At 39.3% G+C, this 18,505-nt stretch overlaps 1 protein-coding gene across 2 annotated transcripts in view; it reads left to right on the top strand.

Moving 5' to 3' along the window:
- mark4b (MAP/microtubule affinity-regulating kinase 4b) overlaps nucleotides 1-18,505 on the top strand; it is a 64,567-nt gene that overhangs the window by 42,998 nt on the left and 3,064 nt on the right. The window contains exons 9-18 of one of the 2 annotated variants that reach the window (XM_032512050.1): nucleotides 732-851; nucleotides 936-1,035; nucleotides 1,661-1,770; nucleotides 2,108-2,294; nucleotides 2,410-2,630; nucleotides 3,224-3,327; nucleotides 6,669-6,947; nucleotides 8,237-8,319; nucleotides 14,349-14,393; nucleotides 17,224-17,269. In XM_032512050.1, the coding sequence (XP_032367941.1) occupies nucleotides 732-851; nucleotides 936-1,035; nucleotides 1,661-1,770; nucleotides 2,108-2,294; nucleotides 2,410-2,630; nucleotides 3,224-3,327; nucleotides 6,669-6,947; nucleotides 8,237-8,319; nucleotides 14,349-14,393; nucleotides 17,224-17,269 (1,295 nt within the window). The remainder of the gene's footprint in view (nucleotides 1-731; nucleotides 852-935; nucleotides 1,036-1,660; nucleotides 1,771-2,107; nucleotides 2,295-2,409; nucleotides 2,631-3,223; nucleotides 3,328-6,668; nucleotides 6,948-8,236; nucleotides 8,320-14,348; nucleotides 14,394-17,223; nucleotides 17,270-18,505) is intronic. The other variant, XM_032512052.1, reaches the window with a different exon arrangement.

The raw sequence follows: 18,505 nt of genomic DNA, 5'->3' as shown, positions 1-18,505 counted from the left end.
ACCTATCCTGTCAAAAATAAAGGCTGAAAATATCAAAAAAATAATCTTGAAAAAAACAAAAAACTGCATGCTAGTTATATTAAAACCCTTTTCTCGTAATGCTAAAACACCTGCAGCCCATTGCACATTGTCCTCCACAATGCAAAATGGTTTTAATCTTTCTTCTCTCTGGGTTTTGCAACATGGTTGAAATCAGTATTATTATTATAATATCAAATTTGAAAATTTCAAAGGATCCATTTGTTTTTTTTCAGTGTTCTTATTGAATGTGTTTTAAGGGACCCTGTGGAGTTTTCTTGTAAACAAAGAAAAGTCATAAATGCATTAAATAATGCGTTCCAAGATGTTTGTATCCTTGAGGCCTAAAAATGTGATTAATGCATTTCTTTCCATAGAAAACACGATTTTTAAATTTGCATTGTTAACATTAATATTTACTAGCCTTCAGTCTTCTTCTTCACTGCCTTTGTTGGCACACTGCAGCATATCTTCGCACATTGCCACCACCTGCCAGTCACTGGAAACTATTTACAGGAATGTGTGCACATACCCTAGAAAAACTAAACGGGGCCCACTCGTAGAAAAAACACTCCACTAGTCACATAACTGTGCATTACAATATCACACAATAAAATAAACAGTATTTACATATTGCCTGGTCCTGATCTTTTATAGATTTAATGTCCCTGTAGCGGAAATTGATTGTGTTTATCAATATGTTTTGCATTCAGGAGCTGCGGGAGCGTGTTTTGAGGGGGAAATATCGTGTGCCCTTCTACATGTCTACAGACTGCGAGGGAATCCTGCGCCGCTTCCTGGTCCTCAACCCTGCCAAGCGCTGCTCGCTGGACGTGAGAAGAAAACATACATACAGCAAGTTCAGATTCACCACATTAGTGTCTAAATATTGAGCTCTCCTTCTCTTTCCTCCCCAGCAAATAATGAAAGATAAGTGGATAAATATCGGCTATGATGGCGAGGATCTGAAGCCCCACACAGAGCCTGTGGAGGACTTAAACAATGCCAGCCGCATTGGTGAGAAACACATTGATTTATTTGCCTAATCATTGATTGCGCATTTGCCTGGTGTTGAATTGGATTACGTGGCAGGTTACGGTAACCGTAAACAAAAATATTCAGTGATGGTAAGCTGGGAACATCTGGCTGAGGCCCCTGTCCACAGAGTGTTCAAGTGCCATCCCAGGCCGGTTGTTTTTTTTGTATTTTTTTGGGAGGTTGGGGACATGGAATCTGATTGGGTCATGTTCAAAGCCTCCAGTAAAGAAGTGTCTGTCGGTATTTGTCATCAGTGCCTGTCATGATGACTTTTGAGAAGTTCTGGTGCATTGCTCAACCTCCCAGGGAAAGCTGATGGCAGAGATCTCTAATTGCATCACTCAAAGCTTCTTCTACATGAATGTCCTGTGGGACGTCAATATTTAGAATTATAAAAGCTCAAGACTGAATTTAGAATCATAAAAGCTTAAGACTAAATAGTGCTCCACACATTTTCTACTAGCACTGAAGGTTCACACCAAGCAGAGCACTCAGGTCGAACCTTTCATAATTGTACAGGTCAACCTGCATGATTCCTGTGTAGCTTGTCACTTGCTGTGGATCTTTAATTACAGTGTTTGTAATTTCACTTGTCTCATTCCAGATGTGATGGTTGGGATGGGCTTCACCAGAGATGAGATCAGAGATTCACTGTCTAGTCAGAAGTACAATGAGGTCACCGCCACATACCTGCTGCTGGGACGCAAGAATGAGGTGAGTGTATCAGCTGTTTGTTTGTTTGTTTATTCGCAGCTTTCTTTGTATTCAGGTGGGAAATGAGGTAATAGTGTATGCATTTCTTTGACAGTGTATGTCCTAACTTTTGCCAGATAAGCTCATATTCTAAATCAAATATCACAAAATTAGGAAATTCCACAGAATGGGAATCAGATTTAGGATGGAGAGGGTGTCATCAACAGTTCACATTGCAAATTTTGGGATTTCATTGTACAAGACTAACATGGTCTTGTTTATAGCCCTGGGTTGAATAGAAGAGAAGCTGTGAGCAGTGTAATCAAATTTTTTTGTTCTTTCTGTGTCTGTCACTCAGACGGAGAGCACTGTGTCTCGGTCAGGCAGCAGTCTGAGTCTAGCTCGAGTCCGACCCGGCACCCTCACCAACGGAACCAGCAAGCACCCCACATCGTCTTCCTCCTCCGCTGCAACTTCTTCCTCTGGCCACAAGGCGCAGCGCAGCGCTTCTACTTACCACCGCCAGAGACGACACTCTGACTTCTGTAAGGCAAAATGGCGAGATCATTGATGTGACAAGTTAGAGTTTATTACATTTTTTAAATGTTGAAAGCGCTACAGAAATCTACCTCACTGAGAACTTTGTATCCTGTCTCTCAGGTGGTCCTGCGGTTCCAGGGTCGACAAACCCTAAGCGGAGTCCCAGTGGTGTAGGCGAAGGTGCAGGCCTGAAGGAAGAGCGGCTGTCAAGCCGCAAGCCGAGCACCAGTACTGTTGGCTCTCGTAGCATCCCTACCCCCTCCAGTCCCATGGTTAGCTCTGCTCATAACCCAAATAAGGCAGAGATACCGGACCGGCGCAAGGAAGTTACCGCAACCACAGTAAGGCCAAAATTACATTTTGCAGTTGTGAATCAGACATCTGTCACCTTTAATCTGTTATCAATAGAACAGGTACAGATGGCATAATCCTCAATCTAATCCAAATCCCATTTACTCAGACTAGACTTCACTGACAGATATTATAGAGACTGCAACGTCCTTCACAAATTAAAGAAGAGTTTAACTGTAAAAACACTTGCAAACTCAGATGAATAACAAACTGTAGCTTCACGCAGCTGGGAGATTATGGAGATAACGGTTGTTCAACAAGATAATGAGTGAGTCAGTCTAGGGAATTTAAAGCGTTGAAGACAGCAGCCAGATTAACCTGAGATTAACTCTTGAATGTTCTGCATGGAAGATACAGGCAGAACACACTGTCTCAGGTCATACAATCAAGAGAAGTCGGCTTTTTTGAAAAGCCTTTTTTAATTTAGGGCTTTTTGAATAGTGTGACGTAAATTATCAGACATAACAAATGTTCTTTCATTGTGTTATGTTGTAAACCCCTTTCCCCCGCCACATCAGATTAAAACAGACAATTGAGAAGATCATACATTCATATGATTTTGGATTTCTGATTCTTTCTTCAGAATAACGTCCCTGCCAGTGCCATGACTCGAAGAAACACATATGTGTGTACAGACCGATCCAACACTGATAGACACACACTGCTGCAAAATGGCAAGGAAAACAGGTGAGAGGAGCTGTATATGGACTGTAAAAGATTAGCAAAGTGCCCTCACAGCTTAAAGTGTGGACATTTTGGTGATTCTTCATTTTTTGATAGGAATCTTTTTTTTCAAATGCAACATGAGGTTACAGCTGGGCGATATGGAGAAAACCAAATATGAAATATCACAAATTATATTTTTGACCAAATACATCGATGTCGACAATATTGTAAGGTTGATTATTGGTTTCTTCACAATATATTGACACAATGAGAGTTTTGATTAATAATCACCAAGAATGTTTATACATTGACAAAGTAGGTAAAGGCAAATAATAAAATGGCTAGTAATCTGGTAAATTCAGAAAATTACATCACTTGACTGTAATTTGGCCTTTAAAACCAGGAAAAGAAAACACTCCTATATCAGTGTCGATACTGAAGGTTTTAGCATCACCACAGCCAAGAGTAAACTGGGGGGTCTGTTTTGACTTTGTGCCAGCTCTAAATGTAACCTTATTTTGTATCCACACTCCCTAAAGGACCTCCAAGAGTTGAGATTAGGTTTAGGATTAAGGTTTGGGTTAGGAAAAAGACTGTGTCAATTTGAATGGCTCTGTTGCATCCTATTTAACCCAATCTAGGAAACACATAAGTATTCATATCAAATACAGTGTGAAGGGATGTTGTAAAGACTGGTTCTGGGGGGTGCTCTGGGCAGTTCATTCAGAGGGAGAATAAAATTAACAAATGGATAAGAGACTGTTGAAGAGTTTTTAAAGGTCCCATGGCATGAAAATTTAGAGTTTTTTATCATTAATATGAGTTCCCCCAGCCTGCCTATGGTCCTGCAGTGGCTAGAAATAGTGATAGGTGTAAACTGAGCCCTGGGTATCCTGCTCTGACTTTGAGAAAATGAAAGCTCAGATGGAAAGCAGCAAAGGAAAATATGAAGGAGTCATGAATAAATGTACAAATATATTTTCTTAAACTTTGTGTTAAAGCTGCACAAAAGTATAGAACATTGTTAAAAATGAGTCAATAAACTGTACAAACATGGTCATGTTGACCAACCATGATGGTTCATTAGATAGATAGATAGATAGATAGATAGATAGATAGATAGATAGATAGATTAGAAAGCTCAAACAGTGTTCTCGATGAAGCGCTGACTCCCTGGTGTTTTTAGAGACAGTTTGTGTTTTGCCCCTCCGTTTTGATTTGATGTCACACCCAACACCATTACATTCAGGCATTACACCGAGTCGCCTTTGTTGCTCCATTTTGTGATTTAAAAGGTGGTGGTGAGGGACAGGTCAAAAGAAAAGGGGAGTTGAGCAGGAGAGAGCAGCAGGGTGAAGTGAAGACTGGCATTGTGCCAACGTAACCCTCCATTTGCCTCAGAGGCCTTGTCAATGTGATGCCATGCCAGTGTGGATGATGGGACAAACATGTGCATCAACACAAACACGCAGTCACATTTAGTTATAGATACACAAGAGAGACACAAAACACTGATTATGTGCATGACAGTGTGTGTGTGACCATAGTTAATCACTGTTGTTTGTATAAAACACACAGGTTTATCAAACACGCTGCAGTGTATACTCAAATTAGACACACAGACACTAATCTGCGATGACACCAGAAGATAAATGACATCATGCCAAGACATACTGTTGTTGCAAATAAGATAATGCATCATAAAGCACAGTTTGATGTAGACAAACATCCACAGTCCTGATGACCAAGGGCCAAATATCCTGCTGAGGTACTTTTACTACTACTGGGGGCAAATTCTCTGCGCGGGCAAAGCAGAGAAAGGGGAGGTAACCATTCCAGATCGGCCCATCTGAGCTTTCATCTTCTCAAAGTCAGAGCAGGATACCCAGGGATCGGTTTACACCTATCGCCATTTCTAGCCACTGGGGGACCATAGGCAGGCCGGGGGTACTCATATTAATGTTAAAAAAACTCATAAAGGGAAATTTTCATGCCATGGGACCTTTTAAGATAAAAGTGTCCTTCCTGATGATAGTCTCAACCCTCTTTACTGTCATGTAAATGATCTATCCTCATAACTTTTATAAGCATCGTGCTGCGACAGAGAAGGAAAAAAACAACTATAAATTTAAAACGGAAATCTCAGGTGTTGACTGTTAAAGGGAGTCCGCTTTTCTTCCTCTCTTTTGCACCAACTCTACCTTTCTTAATCTTTGTCTCCACTCACCATGTTTTCAGTCTTCATCTCTCAACCCCCCCCCCCCCCACCTGCAGTTAGTTACAGTAGGCATATAGTTCACATTGATGTTAAACGATTTTGCTCTGCAACGGCTGTGCTTCAACGTAACTCGTTTAATGGTTCTGCCCCACTTGAACCTTGTGTGCCAGTGTTATCTAGAGCGTTATGGAAAGCAGCCTCTGGTCACCAGGCAGAGAGAGAGAGAGAGAAAGAGAGAGAGAGAGTGTGTGTGTCACTCTTGTTGCATTTCTGTTCTGTGCTTCTTAAAAAGTCTGGCAAAAAGTCTTATATTACCCCAGTTTAAGCCTATATAAGTATTACAAATCTTAAGTGCACTTGTAATCCTAAAACACAATTCTTTGCACACATGCAAATGTTTGTGGTCCACACACATGTGTGTGTGTGTGTTATTATATATATATATATATATATTATATATATATATATATAATTTTTTTTTTTTAACTGCCTTCCATTATTTCGGGGCATATTGAAGAGGCATGTTTAACCAAAAATCCATTACATAATACTGGCTTTTGTATCTGTGGTAGTATAGTAAACCTTAATTCACTTGGTATACTGTGAACATTATTTAACAAACGTAACATAAATTTGCCTCAAAAGGTTGGCAATATTCTATACTCTATATGCTATTTATTGCCAGCCAATCCAATGAAAAGACAAAAAAATGGGTTGATCCTACTAACGGGTATTTTACTGTATGTGCATGGACACTGTATTTTGAGTCAATGTGAGATTTACTCAATACACTGTCCCGGTGCTGTAAATACACACTAGCATGCCAGATTTGTATTTATATGTAGTTTATCTCTGCTTAAGTAATACTGATTTCAACAGTTACTGCATTTTCTGTGATGACAATGTTAAAATGTAAAGTTACCTGCCAGCATGTTTTTATTCTATTTAAACTGAAAAGACCTCTGTTTAGATATTCAGAAAAACGCGTTACAAATTATATAATGTTAATGAATACTTTGGAAATTAGCAGGAGGTCATATAATGTAACGCAAATGTGATTCCTGCACAGTTTTTGCACGTGCAAATTGAAATGATTTTTGATGTTATTTTTCCTCTCTTGGTTTTACTCCTCCTCTCTCTCCAGTTCCATATCCCATCGCCTGCCCCCCGCCTCTCCTTCAACCCACAGCATCGCTGGTGCTTCTGGGACCTCCTCTGCGTCCTCCACGCCCTCCTCCCGCCTCTCCAGGGGATCCACGGTTAGGAGCACTTTCCATGGAGGGCAGATCAGAGACCGTCGTCCTCCATCCCATGCTCCTCCAGCTTCCCCAACACCGTCTCATGATGCCAGCCCGCTGCCCCACGCCAGGACCCGGGCCACGACCAACCTGCTAAGCAAACTCACCTCCAAATTGACCCGCAGGTAAGGGGAGAAGCCAGGAGAAGGAGAAGGGAATGAAAGGATACAAGGTTAAAAAAGGATGAGTTTTACTTTTGTTTAGAGGCATGAGTGTGACTATAGGTAAAACAGGAAGAGAGAGAACAAAACTCATTTTATATTTTTATTTTATTTGTTTTGGTCATTCAGACATAACTATTTTTAAGGGTTGTATGTTTTTGATGATTACTACTAACCATCCAAATGTGGGGAAGTGATAGCAGACTGCCTGTATGTTTATAGGCTTGTAACTGGACAGTGTAGCGGTTTCGGTAGAAACCTGTACATGATGATCATTTAGCTAACCTTGCTGACCTCATCGTCTCTTTCTTAACCAGCACTAACCTACCAGCCTTTCTTCTCTAATGAAACAGCTTTACAGGCTTCAGACCTGGGTCTAATAGGGTTTCAACATTAATTCTTAGGTTTGTTTTACTTGTTTAGACTAAAGGGCCTTTTCAGTTAAACACCTGGCATACAGCTGTGAGATTTCTGCCAAATACTACCTGCTCCCTACGACATTTTCGATTGAAAATGGGTCTGCCTCCTCCCACAGGAAACAAAAAATGCAGCCCTTGTGGCCATGAAATAGTAAATGAGATATATGAAATTATTTTACACACAAAAAGCTAAAATTTGACTTAATTTGGAAGCATATAGTCTGGGGGTCAATGGCTAAAACATTTCACCCTGCAGAAGTTAACCGCTCTGCGCCACCAGTAATAAAAGGCCCGATCCCGTTACAGCCGTCTATCTTATATGTTCATGTACATATATCTTATATGTTCAATTCAAGAAAATATTTAAAATCCAGTTGTGTAACATGTACTTTTCAGCTTCTGTCATCAGCTGTTTTCCTGATGCAAGTAACCTCACCCAGGTGGGACTAGTACAAACCTATTTGACCCAGGTCTGCTTGTCAGGTGGACATACTGTTTGTCTTTCACTGTCAGTTCTTCTCTGCTGCTTATTGTTGCTTTATCTGTTGGTTTGTTTGTTTGATTCTTTAACAACTTTTGCTTTTCCTTGCCAGTCACCTGCCAATCTTCTATCCTTCTTTTTTTCCTGAACTACAGTACATACAGTTTGATTTGTACTTCTTTGCCTCTTCTACCTGTGCTACTTACTATCTGTCATCTCTATTTGGTTTTCCCCCTCACTTGCTTTCTCTTTTTTTCAATGTCTCTCTGACTTTCTGCTCTTAATTTTCCGTTTTTCCCCCCATTCCTCTCATCCTCTCTTCATCTCCTTCTCTTCTTCCTCTCTTCTCCTAGGGTCACTCTTGACCCTTCTAAACGTCAGAGCTCAAACAAGTCCATGTCGGGCTGCACCCTCCCACAGGGGACAAAAACAGTTAGTAAGTCTTCCTTTCCCATGTTTTCTGGCTGCTTCTGTCTGTCTGTCTGACTGTCTGCCTGCTTGCCAGTGCCCTATCATTCCCTTTACCCGCCATTCGCTGTCTGTCTCGGGTTGGAGTTTAGTTGTACAGCCATTTATCTGAAGAGAAGCTTCTCTACAGGCAGGAATTTAACCAGCGTTTGAGTTAAATTTGACCTGCAATGCTCTGGCATTGAGAACAGTCCACTGTACTGATGTAAACTGGAAAACCTCTTTTCCTTTAAAAAAATGTTTTTTTTCTTCTTTTTATTGTTACGTTTTTCACTGAGAAGAGACTAAGGCTTAAAGACAGTGGCTTAATTAAAAGGTGGCTTAAAGCTGGGGTAGGCAGTTTTTCTTTGCCGTTGTCCTTAATAACCTTTTAGCATGTTGTTATTCAATTAGAAAACTAGACTCCTGGTATGCTGTCTGGTATGATTGTGAAACATGTATTAAATTACATTTTATGTGGTGTTAGGTCAAAAGGTCAATAAAATATGAAATTGAAATGGGGGAACCCTGCAGAAACTCTGTCAAGGTTTTCTCAACACATTGATGCAAAACTCTTTTAAATTCTAATAATGCCAATTTGCCATAAATCACTCATAATACAGTATGACCATGTACTGCATATGTTGAAGGAATAGTTACCTCAGTATAAATAGATTACTATCGTCTTATGGTATACAATATATTGTCAATATGTCCACCCTGTTTGTAACGGTCGGTTAGAGTTAGATACTCCAGACTTCAAAGCATCTCTGTAGAAACATGTAGGCGCTCTGGCCCAGTTTAAACCCATCTTATTCTGTGACCAAAATTCTTATCCAGCAAACTTGAGTTTCTAGGACTACCTTTGAAGTTTGACTCAGTTTACATGATTATTTCTTCCTGTAAAGCAGCTCTGTCTAAAGCTCTATCTAAAAACTATGTGTTTATGGGACTTAAAACTCAGCAGCTGCCTGTCTAAATGTCTCTGTCTGTCTGGACTGCTCGTGTCTCTGCTGCCTGGGCTTTATGCTGGAGCACTCACTAGAGGCTGTATGTGGCACAGCGTCATTACCTGCTTCCAACAATAACACAACCGTTTTTTTTTCTGTGACAACAAGGTTGTGAAGTTAGTTTATTTTGGAGTTGGAGTCACACAACTCGATTTTGAGAATAAACAATGTGACGAAGGTGTGCGTGCGTGCGTGCGTGCGTGTGTGTGTGTGTTGCCAGGAGTGTGAGTTTATTGCAACTCAACTGTACGTAAGTAAGTCTGAGTCATGTAATCAACACCACATGTTTTCCCATGCTGTTAACAAAACAGCAAGACTGTGGGATCTCTGCGAGCAGAGAATCCAGGACAGACAGGAAAAGGGGGGATGGTGCTTTTTTTGTGTTTCATGCAGGACAAAGGTAGGGGGAAAGAGGATGAAGAGAAGTGATAAAGAGAGAGAGAGACTAACTGTCTTTGAGGTAAACCACTTCATTACTACTGGTAATGTAGTGTGCATTAGCATTACTGTTCGGGGGCGATTGTTAGGGGCAAATATTTCTCATTACCATGAATGATTGGCAACACAGAGACATCATGGCACAACTTTGACACATTTCCAGATATCCAGTTTGATTTAAAATGTTTCAGTGGTCTAAAATCTTCAAAAGTAGGTGTTGTTAATGGTGTCAGTCCTTCAGAATCAAAGAGCAAAGGCTTCTTTCTAGAGCAAACTTTTTGCCCCAACATGAAACAGTCTTATAAAGAGGAAAGTTGTGGTCATAGAGGTGTGGAGACTAGTGCTTTATACTAGTATTAACAGACATTGAATGCAGTGTGAGCACACAACATTGTGTTGATTAAGTTTTTTTATGCTGTTGCAGTCACAATGTCTGGTGATATCCGCTGATGAATGTCGCTTTAAGAAATTTAGAAAATTGATGAGTGAAGTAGGAGTAGGTTGAAGGAATGCAGAGACTGCATTTGGTGAATAATAAATAATTACTTTCTTTAGGGCTTTTTTGTCTAATCTGTCAATTAAAGGATAACTACTGTTTTTTTTCAACATGGGCCCTATTTTCCTATGTTTCTGTGTCTAAGTGACTGATAAGAACAACACTCATTTACATTGGTCCAGTATTAACCCTTACAAAACATTTATTACTCTCTTGAGATTTTCTCTAAACTGATTTGAGGTTAGATGACGCTTCCTGTTACAATCACATAGACAACATTCACAGTGTAAAGAGCAGAAATATTGTGGTAACCGTAAGCCAGGTGAACTATGACTTTCAGTTTTATAATGGTAACAACGCAATAGCAATACAAAGAAAACATAGGGGAGAAAAAACGGTTTACACTCTTATATGACCTGTCCTCAAAATTAGGAAGTTAAGTTGTAAAGATTCATGTCTGGGTTAAAAGAATTGAGTCTGCATTATTGTAGCTTTGAACCTGTGACATTAGGAGTACACATTATGTGTCTGAGGCCTCTGCAGGAGCTAAATGCTTGTAAGAAGCCTACAACATTCATCCTGACTGACCGACCCAGCGTCACTGCCGTTTGTAATCAGGATTAGTTATGCAACCAGGATTAATCCTTCTCTTAAACTGGGATCTTGCACAGCTCTCCCTCAAGATACAAGCCGATTGTCCTGTTTCACTGCTACTAGCTTCTCTCACTCCAACACTTTTTGCTCCTCTTACTCTCATTGGCTCACTCTCAATCCTTCATACAGATAGCACAATCTGGCACACATACTGTACACTTTTAATGTAGGGCTGAGTAATACCAGTCCCCTTAAAGTGATACCAATATAGAGTACTTCATTTGATTTTCCTTCTACTTCACTTGATACCCATCATCCGTCAAATACACTGCGCTCAACTTCACCACACTACAGACTTTAAGGGTTGGAGCTGCTGCGGTGGCGGGCCAATCACACATGGCCTAAATTTGAACAACGCTTGTGGTGATTGGCTGTGAGGAAAAAATATCAGGGTACAAAAAGGATTGAATGCAGGTATCGATTCACTGGAGATGTTTTAATAATACATGGTACTGGATTTATTTTGGTTAATACCTTCAAAGTATTAAGTACGGATACCCAGCACTAGATTATGCACAGATAGTCTTAATTCAATGTACAATAGTTGGTCCAGTTTCACTTCATACTCTTCATTCACAAAACAATTAGATTCCTGAATATAATAAAGGTGGGACATTCCAGTCTAAAAAGGTTGACATAATTACTGTTTAGTACAAATATTTCAAAAGAATCGTTCAGCTACCTGTTCTTTTAGCAACATAATGGTGTTAAGAGTCAAATGTTCCCAACAGAGTTGCTGGAATGAGGTCTAGTGTTCTTAAGTAATCAAGAATTACCCTCCAGATACTTCATGGATAATTCTTTATATATAATCATTCATAAATGCTGAAGAGCATCCCAGTGTTTATCTGTGTGGATTAACAGGGATCTAAACATGCCATTTCAGAGCGGTGACACATAAAACATGCATTGAGATCTATAGCACACCCCTGCAACAGCTCCTCAGCCAGAACTGAGGACACAAGGTTTCATTTTCATTTTCAAATTTAAAAAAAAATCAAGTCTTACTGCTTGCTCCTCCAGGCTACAGGTTAGAAATCAGGTTGCCAGGTTGGTAGGACAGAAACTCTGTTGACACAGAAAATAGCAACAGGAGCCCCTGGTGGCCAACAGAAGGAAGTGCAGTACGCAGCCTTAAACTTAAAAGTACCTGGGAGCCTGTTATGTTCTTTAGAACAGTGATTCCCAAAGTGGGGGTCGGGACCCACAGGGGGGTCGCGAGTTGATTTCAGAAATAAATAAAAATTTAAAAACGATTTAGAAATATCATATGTTACCATGATTTCAACACAAGATAAACTGTGTGTTATTTTGTTGTTGTCAATATGCTCGTGTTTGGATATGCCTATAGTGCGTGCGCGGTTGCGCGCAATGTTTATATACGTTTATAATGGGGGGGTCGCAAGTCACTTGCACCGTTACTTTGGGGGTCGTGGGCTGAAAGTTTTGGGAACCCCTGCTTTAGAAGATACTTTAACCCAAAGCACCACACAGCAACCATGAGCTCATACATCCTGTATGTGTATGGCCTTTCTGTGTGGCCCTGTGCAATAATATATTCTTCAAGTAAAGAATTGCATAACTACATATGATTGCATATATAGTATATGACATATACTTGTCAGTCCAGAAAAATACTTTGTACATCTACAACATGAGACCGGTGCGTTGGAGGGGGACAAGCAGGTCAAAAGCAGAAGAAAATTCCTGCACACTGTCCAACTTGCAAAAATAGTACAAAGTTTAATAGTAGGCAAAGTTTCTGTACTAGACCATCTTCAGGCAAAAATATTTAAAATTTATCATTTTTACATGATGGTCTAGTACCAAAATGTGTGCGGAAGTATTCTTTTCTGTGATTAGACTTGTCACAATCGGCTTCAAGAAACGACGGAAGAGTAAGATCCAACATGATTTTGACATAGACCATAAACCACATGTACATTCAATCTTGAAAATATAGGGAGGGATGGTAACATGAATTTAGTGAATGAATACAGCAAAACAAGAAATGTAACATAACCAAATCAAGGGAACAAAAATGATGATGGATGTGAGGAAAGAAGTAGACATCTGACACTAAGACCTGTTTATATAGCTTGGTAGCCCGTCATAGCCCATCAGGTTCACTTTCAGATTCCTGAAGGGAGAAACTAGAGGAAGCAGGAAGCCTTTATGCAGCGGGACATTGAGGGTTTTATAATCTACTTTGTGTTATCAGTTTATGTAATTACGTTTATAATTGAAACCATGTGAACAATGTTTCATTTTATTCTCATCATTGTAGAAGATAAACATTTTCCATGTTATAACATAGCTGCAAAGTACTACCCTTTATTTTTAACCATAAACCGTACAAAAATCAAGCAGTTTGACACTGAAAACGGGCCAAACAAAAGTTGTGAAATGCAGGTACAAAGACTTTATAAAACGTTCCACATGTCAAAAATATTTATTATAAATCATAGAACAAATCAATTAATGTACATCTGATATCAACTGGTTCCTATCAATCGACTGAGGGTCACATAAAGAAATGAAAGTAATACCAAGAGGCCCAATCCCAAAGTCTGGACTCACAGACTCACGGACTTTGGTGCGTGTTCTTGCAAAATTTGTAAGGGCTTAGGGTTGTCCCAATGTCGAATTTCAGATTTTTCAGGTATGAGGGTTTAAGTACACACTTACCGAGCCCTTTCCGGGAGTCTGCATCGACGCAGACTTCACCGAAACATAGGATCTCGTGAAGGGCTGTCCCAGTCCTATTTATACCTATCTGAGCCCATGTGGCCTCACACACTCACTCACTTAGCACCTGAGATCAATTATGTTTGTGAGTCTTTAGTCCTCAGGACTCACTTTGGGATTTGGCCACTGTAACCTCATTTAAACCACGCTTTACAGATGTTATTCTTACATCCACATCTTCATTAATCCACACTGTGACCGCAGTTAAAATCAAGTACAGACAAAAGTAAAATATTTTTATTGCTCTAAATGAGGTTGATGTTCGCTTTAAACTCACAAATTTGTGTTTTATAAGCATTAGATTTGGAGTTTTTGGGAGTAGAGCCTGGCCACCACTGCATTTGTTGTCCATTCCGACGTGGTTCTCTGCTCTGGATTCCCTCCCTCTACATTTGTCTATCCATCTCATTTGTTTTGTGACTTTCACAATTTGTTGTTTCACGCCCATCTAACGTTCCAGTGTGGTGAGTGTAGGTTGGTGATGGTCCATCTGTGGTTTGAAGACAAGTTGTTGTGTTTTGTGTTGTGATTGGCGTGGATTGACTGACCTAGCCTTGCAGCTATTTGTGCATTAGAATGGGAAGTTGGGGGGAGCTGGCTGGGGGTGTTGATGTTAAAAAAAACTCAATTGGACAATTGATTCCTAACGGATACGTTTTTCTTCCTCTTGAGGGTCACAGACGAACCTGAGAGAATCAGCAGATCTCCGGTCACAAGGTGAGCTCACATTTACATTTTTTCCCCAACGTTGACACACCAAAGTGCAACAGTAGAATAATCTTCAATTTCATGGAATGTGTGCATTACAAGCAGCCTGCTTTTTTCATATTATTTATCCATAAAGTACTTAAATGATTGTAAAGGATACTTTACCCTAAAAAGGACCATTTGTATATCCATTACTCACAGAGTGTTGCCTTGAACTCATGAAAAAATCTTGTCACATGTCTCCATGGTGAACGGAGAATCCCAAAACAGAGAAGATTTGGGATGCATTGAAGTAATAGTGGGCAGAGTTTAACAGCAAAACAATATTGTTTGTAAACTATATTTACAGACTCCCACAACCCGTACAATGTAATTCAAGTCTCATTCATCCTGTCGTCTCAGCGGCTCTTCCCAAACACATGCGTTCTCACTAAAACCTTACGATTTAAAACCCTTCTGCTACTCGTCTGAGAAGCTTGCCTAGGTCCACTTGTTGTCCGGGAGACTGTTTCTATAGAAGTGTTGTGTGATATAGTTTTGCTGTTGTTAATTGCGGCGGCCCTATTTCTTAAATTCATCAAGACTTTTCCCATTTTTTTTTGGGCACCCAGATAGCTCAGTGGGTAAAGCGGGTGCCCATATACAGAGGCTTGCTCCTCGACGCAGCGGGCTCTGGTTCGAATCCGGCCTGTGGCCCCTTTGCTGCATGTCACTCCCCCTCTCTCTCTCCCCCTTTCACACATCTTTGTCTGTCTAATAAAGGGAAAAAACCCCGAAAAAATAACTTAAAAAAAAAAAATCCCCATTTTCCCATTTTTTTTAATTCTCCATTCACCGTGGAGGCATGCGACAAAAACCAAGTTCTCTTTATGAATTCAAGGCAACACTCTGTGATTTATTGATAAAGAAATAGCCATTTGGAGGCTGACCTGTTCCTTTTTAAACGCCTTTAGTTAACTATAGTCTATAGATAAGAGACAATGTGTTGTGTGCTACACATGAATGGCGGTGTTACTTCTGTTGTTAAAAGAATAGTTTAACCTTTTGGGAAATGTGCTAATTTGCTGTTTTGACAAGAAAGACATATTTTGGATCTAGCTTTATCAACTCAAAAATATGAGCGTCAAAACAGCCAAAGGCTATTTTATGGGGGTCATAAGAAATAAGCCGGCACATAACCCTCAATAAAGAAGCAAATTGACGTTTTTACACTGCTATTTTTGTTCTGTTTAAACAAACAAGATGTAAAGTTTAAAGAGCTTTGGAGGTGCTGGGAGTTTTGATTTTGTTTCCTCAGTGCAGAGTCAGGCTAGCTCTTTCCCCTGTTTTCAGTCTTTATGCTAAGACACGAGAGTGGTGTCAATCAACAAGAAAACTAAATATTTCCCAAAATGTGGAACTAACCTAAGCTTTAATTCTCAACCTGACTTTTCTGAAAGTAATGCAATTGTAACACTTGAATCTGATTCCTTTAATCTCATTAACAAAGATTTGTTGTATACAGAGAAGCGTTTGTGTTCACGCTGCAGCTCTAAATGTTTTCATTCTTAGGTTTGACTGTTTTCTTCTAATCTAAACATCACAAGTCCACACGGAGTCCCACTTTTGTCATGTGATCCAACACGGGAACACATCCAGAATCATACTTCTCTCGACGCCAACTTTTTTATTTATTTTATTTTTCTCTTTTTTTATGTGGTGAGGGCACAAGGAAATAAAGTAAAATAGATTTGAAAGCTCTCATCAACAACGTATAATTGCTATAAATGATCAAACACCTGTAACCATAATGGCTGCAGACGGAATGAAAGAATAAATGATCAGATTATGGATATTAAACTTATGTATTCCTACTCAGCGTTGCCAGATGGGAAATGTTAAACTATCGTACCAGTGGCTTAAAACGTGTGGTATTTTGAGAAAAATTATCATACATGAGTCATTAACCACAAGAACAAATAGGCATACATGTGTCATTTATCGTACATTGTTGAACTTTTGGCACATTTGATTGTACATCATACTAAGTTGGCTACATAATATATCTTCTTTTTTTTAAATTGTCATCGCTACATCAGCGGGCACGAAAGGCTCCGACAAATACATAATAGTTAGTTGAAGGAAAATATCAGTAGAAAACTACAGTTATTCCTTTTTAGTGGTGCCTTTTATATTCAATTCAGTGTTCCTTTTGTCCAATAAAAGAACGTTGGAAATGATTTCCTTTCATTTGTTTTAAATTCAACAAGCAGTTTTTTGTATTTTAGCAGAATACTGAAAGCAGCAGAAATGCAGGACTGAGTACCCTTTAATATCTGTTTATTTAGTTACCGCAAAATGAAACCATGTTTTGACACATCGCTCATTTTCCTCATATCCTGCAGCCCTAATACTGAGTGAAAAGTTATGATACAATACGAAAAGTAGCATTTGGCACCGCTGTTCTAATTACAAATAAAAGGGCTATTATAGCTATTTCATGTAATTCATAGGAGACAACTGCAGACATTATTTTGTTTAGATGTTCACTCTTGACATGGAAAACAATCACACACAACAATATAAAGAAAGCCACCTTTATTATTACTTTAGGGACTCTGGTTAGAACCTTAAAGACACAATACTGTAAGAGTAATTAACTATGAAAAAAGAACTTCATCTAAGTTATCTCTTGTTTATGGGTTCTTCTCTTGGCAAAGTTGCAACAAACGCATTTACCAAACCTATCTTATATTGGTATTGCTTTTGCTCTCTCATTTGATTTAAACTGTATTATTCTCAGGGTTATCCGTGTCAGCCTGTCCTTATGTTACTAAACGTCTTGTGTACTTCCTCTCAGCCTCAGCTGCTTCAGCCCAGTCTCAGTCTCAGGTTAAAACCAGCAGGTAAACCAGCAGCACCAGGCTGACGTTAGCCAACAGACTGTGTTGTGGTAGATGATCCCTGCAGATACAACCGCGTCCCAGAAAGAAATTATAAGAACTTTCAGTGTGTCTATCAAGAGCTCAGTCCCTAAAACTCTTCACCAGCAGGCTGATGTTCTGAGATTGTTGCGTGTTCGTTGATGTTAAGTGTTTTTAATAATATACATTCCATTGTAAACTCTCATTCAGGAACAAAACTGTTGTATTATCAAGATCCAGATTGACCTAATCCCCTCAAATGAGCAATTCATCTGAGGTGGGTTGGATTTGCATTAGCGCTGTACCAGATGTCTTTTTATTTATTTTTACTTTTGAAGCTTCTAGTGAGGTTTCCGAATGCATCTTTGATCTTTTCGTCATTATTTATGATGTCAAAAACTCAAAACAAAAACCAGAAAAATCAAAAGTCCTTGAACAAAATCCTCAAATTAAATTAAGTGATTCATCAGATTCAATGTTAATTAAATTGGTATTTTTCTATTAATCCACTTTTTTACTAGTTTTGTCAACATAAATACATGTAGGCAGCAGGCTGATCCAATAAGCATAAAAAGAAATTATAAAATAATAATCTAAAACTTTTAGCAACATTACGACACGAGTCGGAAACAGTGCTACGCAGCCACCAGTGGAATCTAGCTGAAATAGTCTACTTAGAGTGCTTAGAGTTTTAACAAAATGAATAGACATTCAAAGAAAGAAAGAAATGATTAGAATTTGAATGTTCTGGATGAGGCTTCAAACTATTTGGTCCAGCCCTAATTTGCATATCCCTGTAGACATCCATTGTATAGTATTAAAAAGAGATGTTTTAGACTAACAATAGAGATGTTTTAGACTAGAAAACCTATCTGTGACCTAGATGGCTATGTAGAGATATATAAAAATCCAATAATGTATGGTATTAATATTTTTTTTTCTCCTCTCCCTTTCCCTAACCACATTCACATTCATACAACCATACTTTCACTTGCCTACACATCCATCTCACTTTATCTCAAAAACCCATTTATTCTGAAATCCACACTCCTACATTCATATCTGATCTCCTGCTCTCACACCTCCTCCTCCTCCTCCTCCTCTTCCTCCTCCTTCATTTTAAACCCTCCTGCTGTAAACATCCCATCTCAACCTTACCCTGTCCTTGTTCATTTTAAATCTTCCTACATTTCCTCCTCCATCCTCTGTTTGCATCGT

The sequence above is a fragment of the Etheostoma spectabile genome, chromosome 3 (assembly GCF_008692095.1).
Source record: "Etheostoma spectabile isolate EspeVRDwgs_2016 chromosome 3, UIUC_Espe_1.0, whole genome shotgun sequence".
NCBI lineage: Eukaryota > Metazoa > Chordata > Actinopteri > Perciformes > Percidae > Etheostoma > Etheostoma spectabile.
The sequence above is the reverse complement of the archived record's forward strand: the minus strand, read 5'-3'. Positions and strand labels throughout refer to the sequence as shown.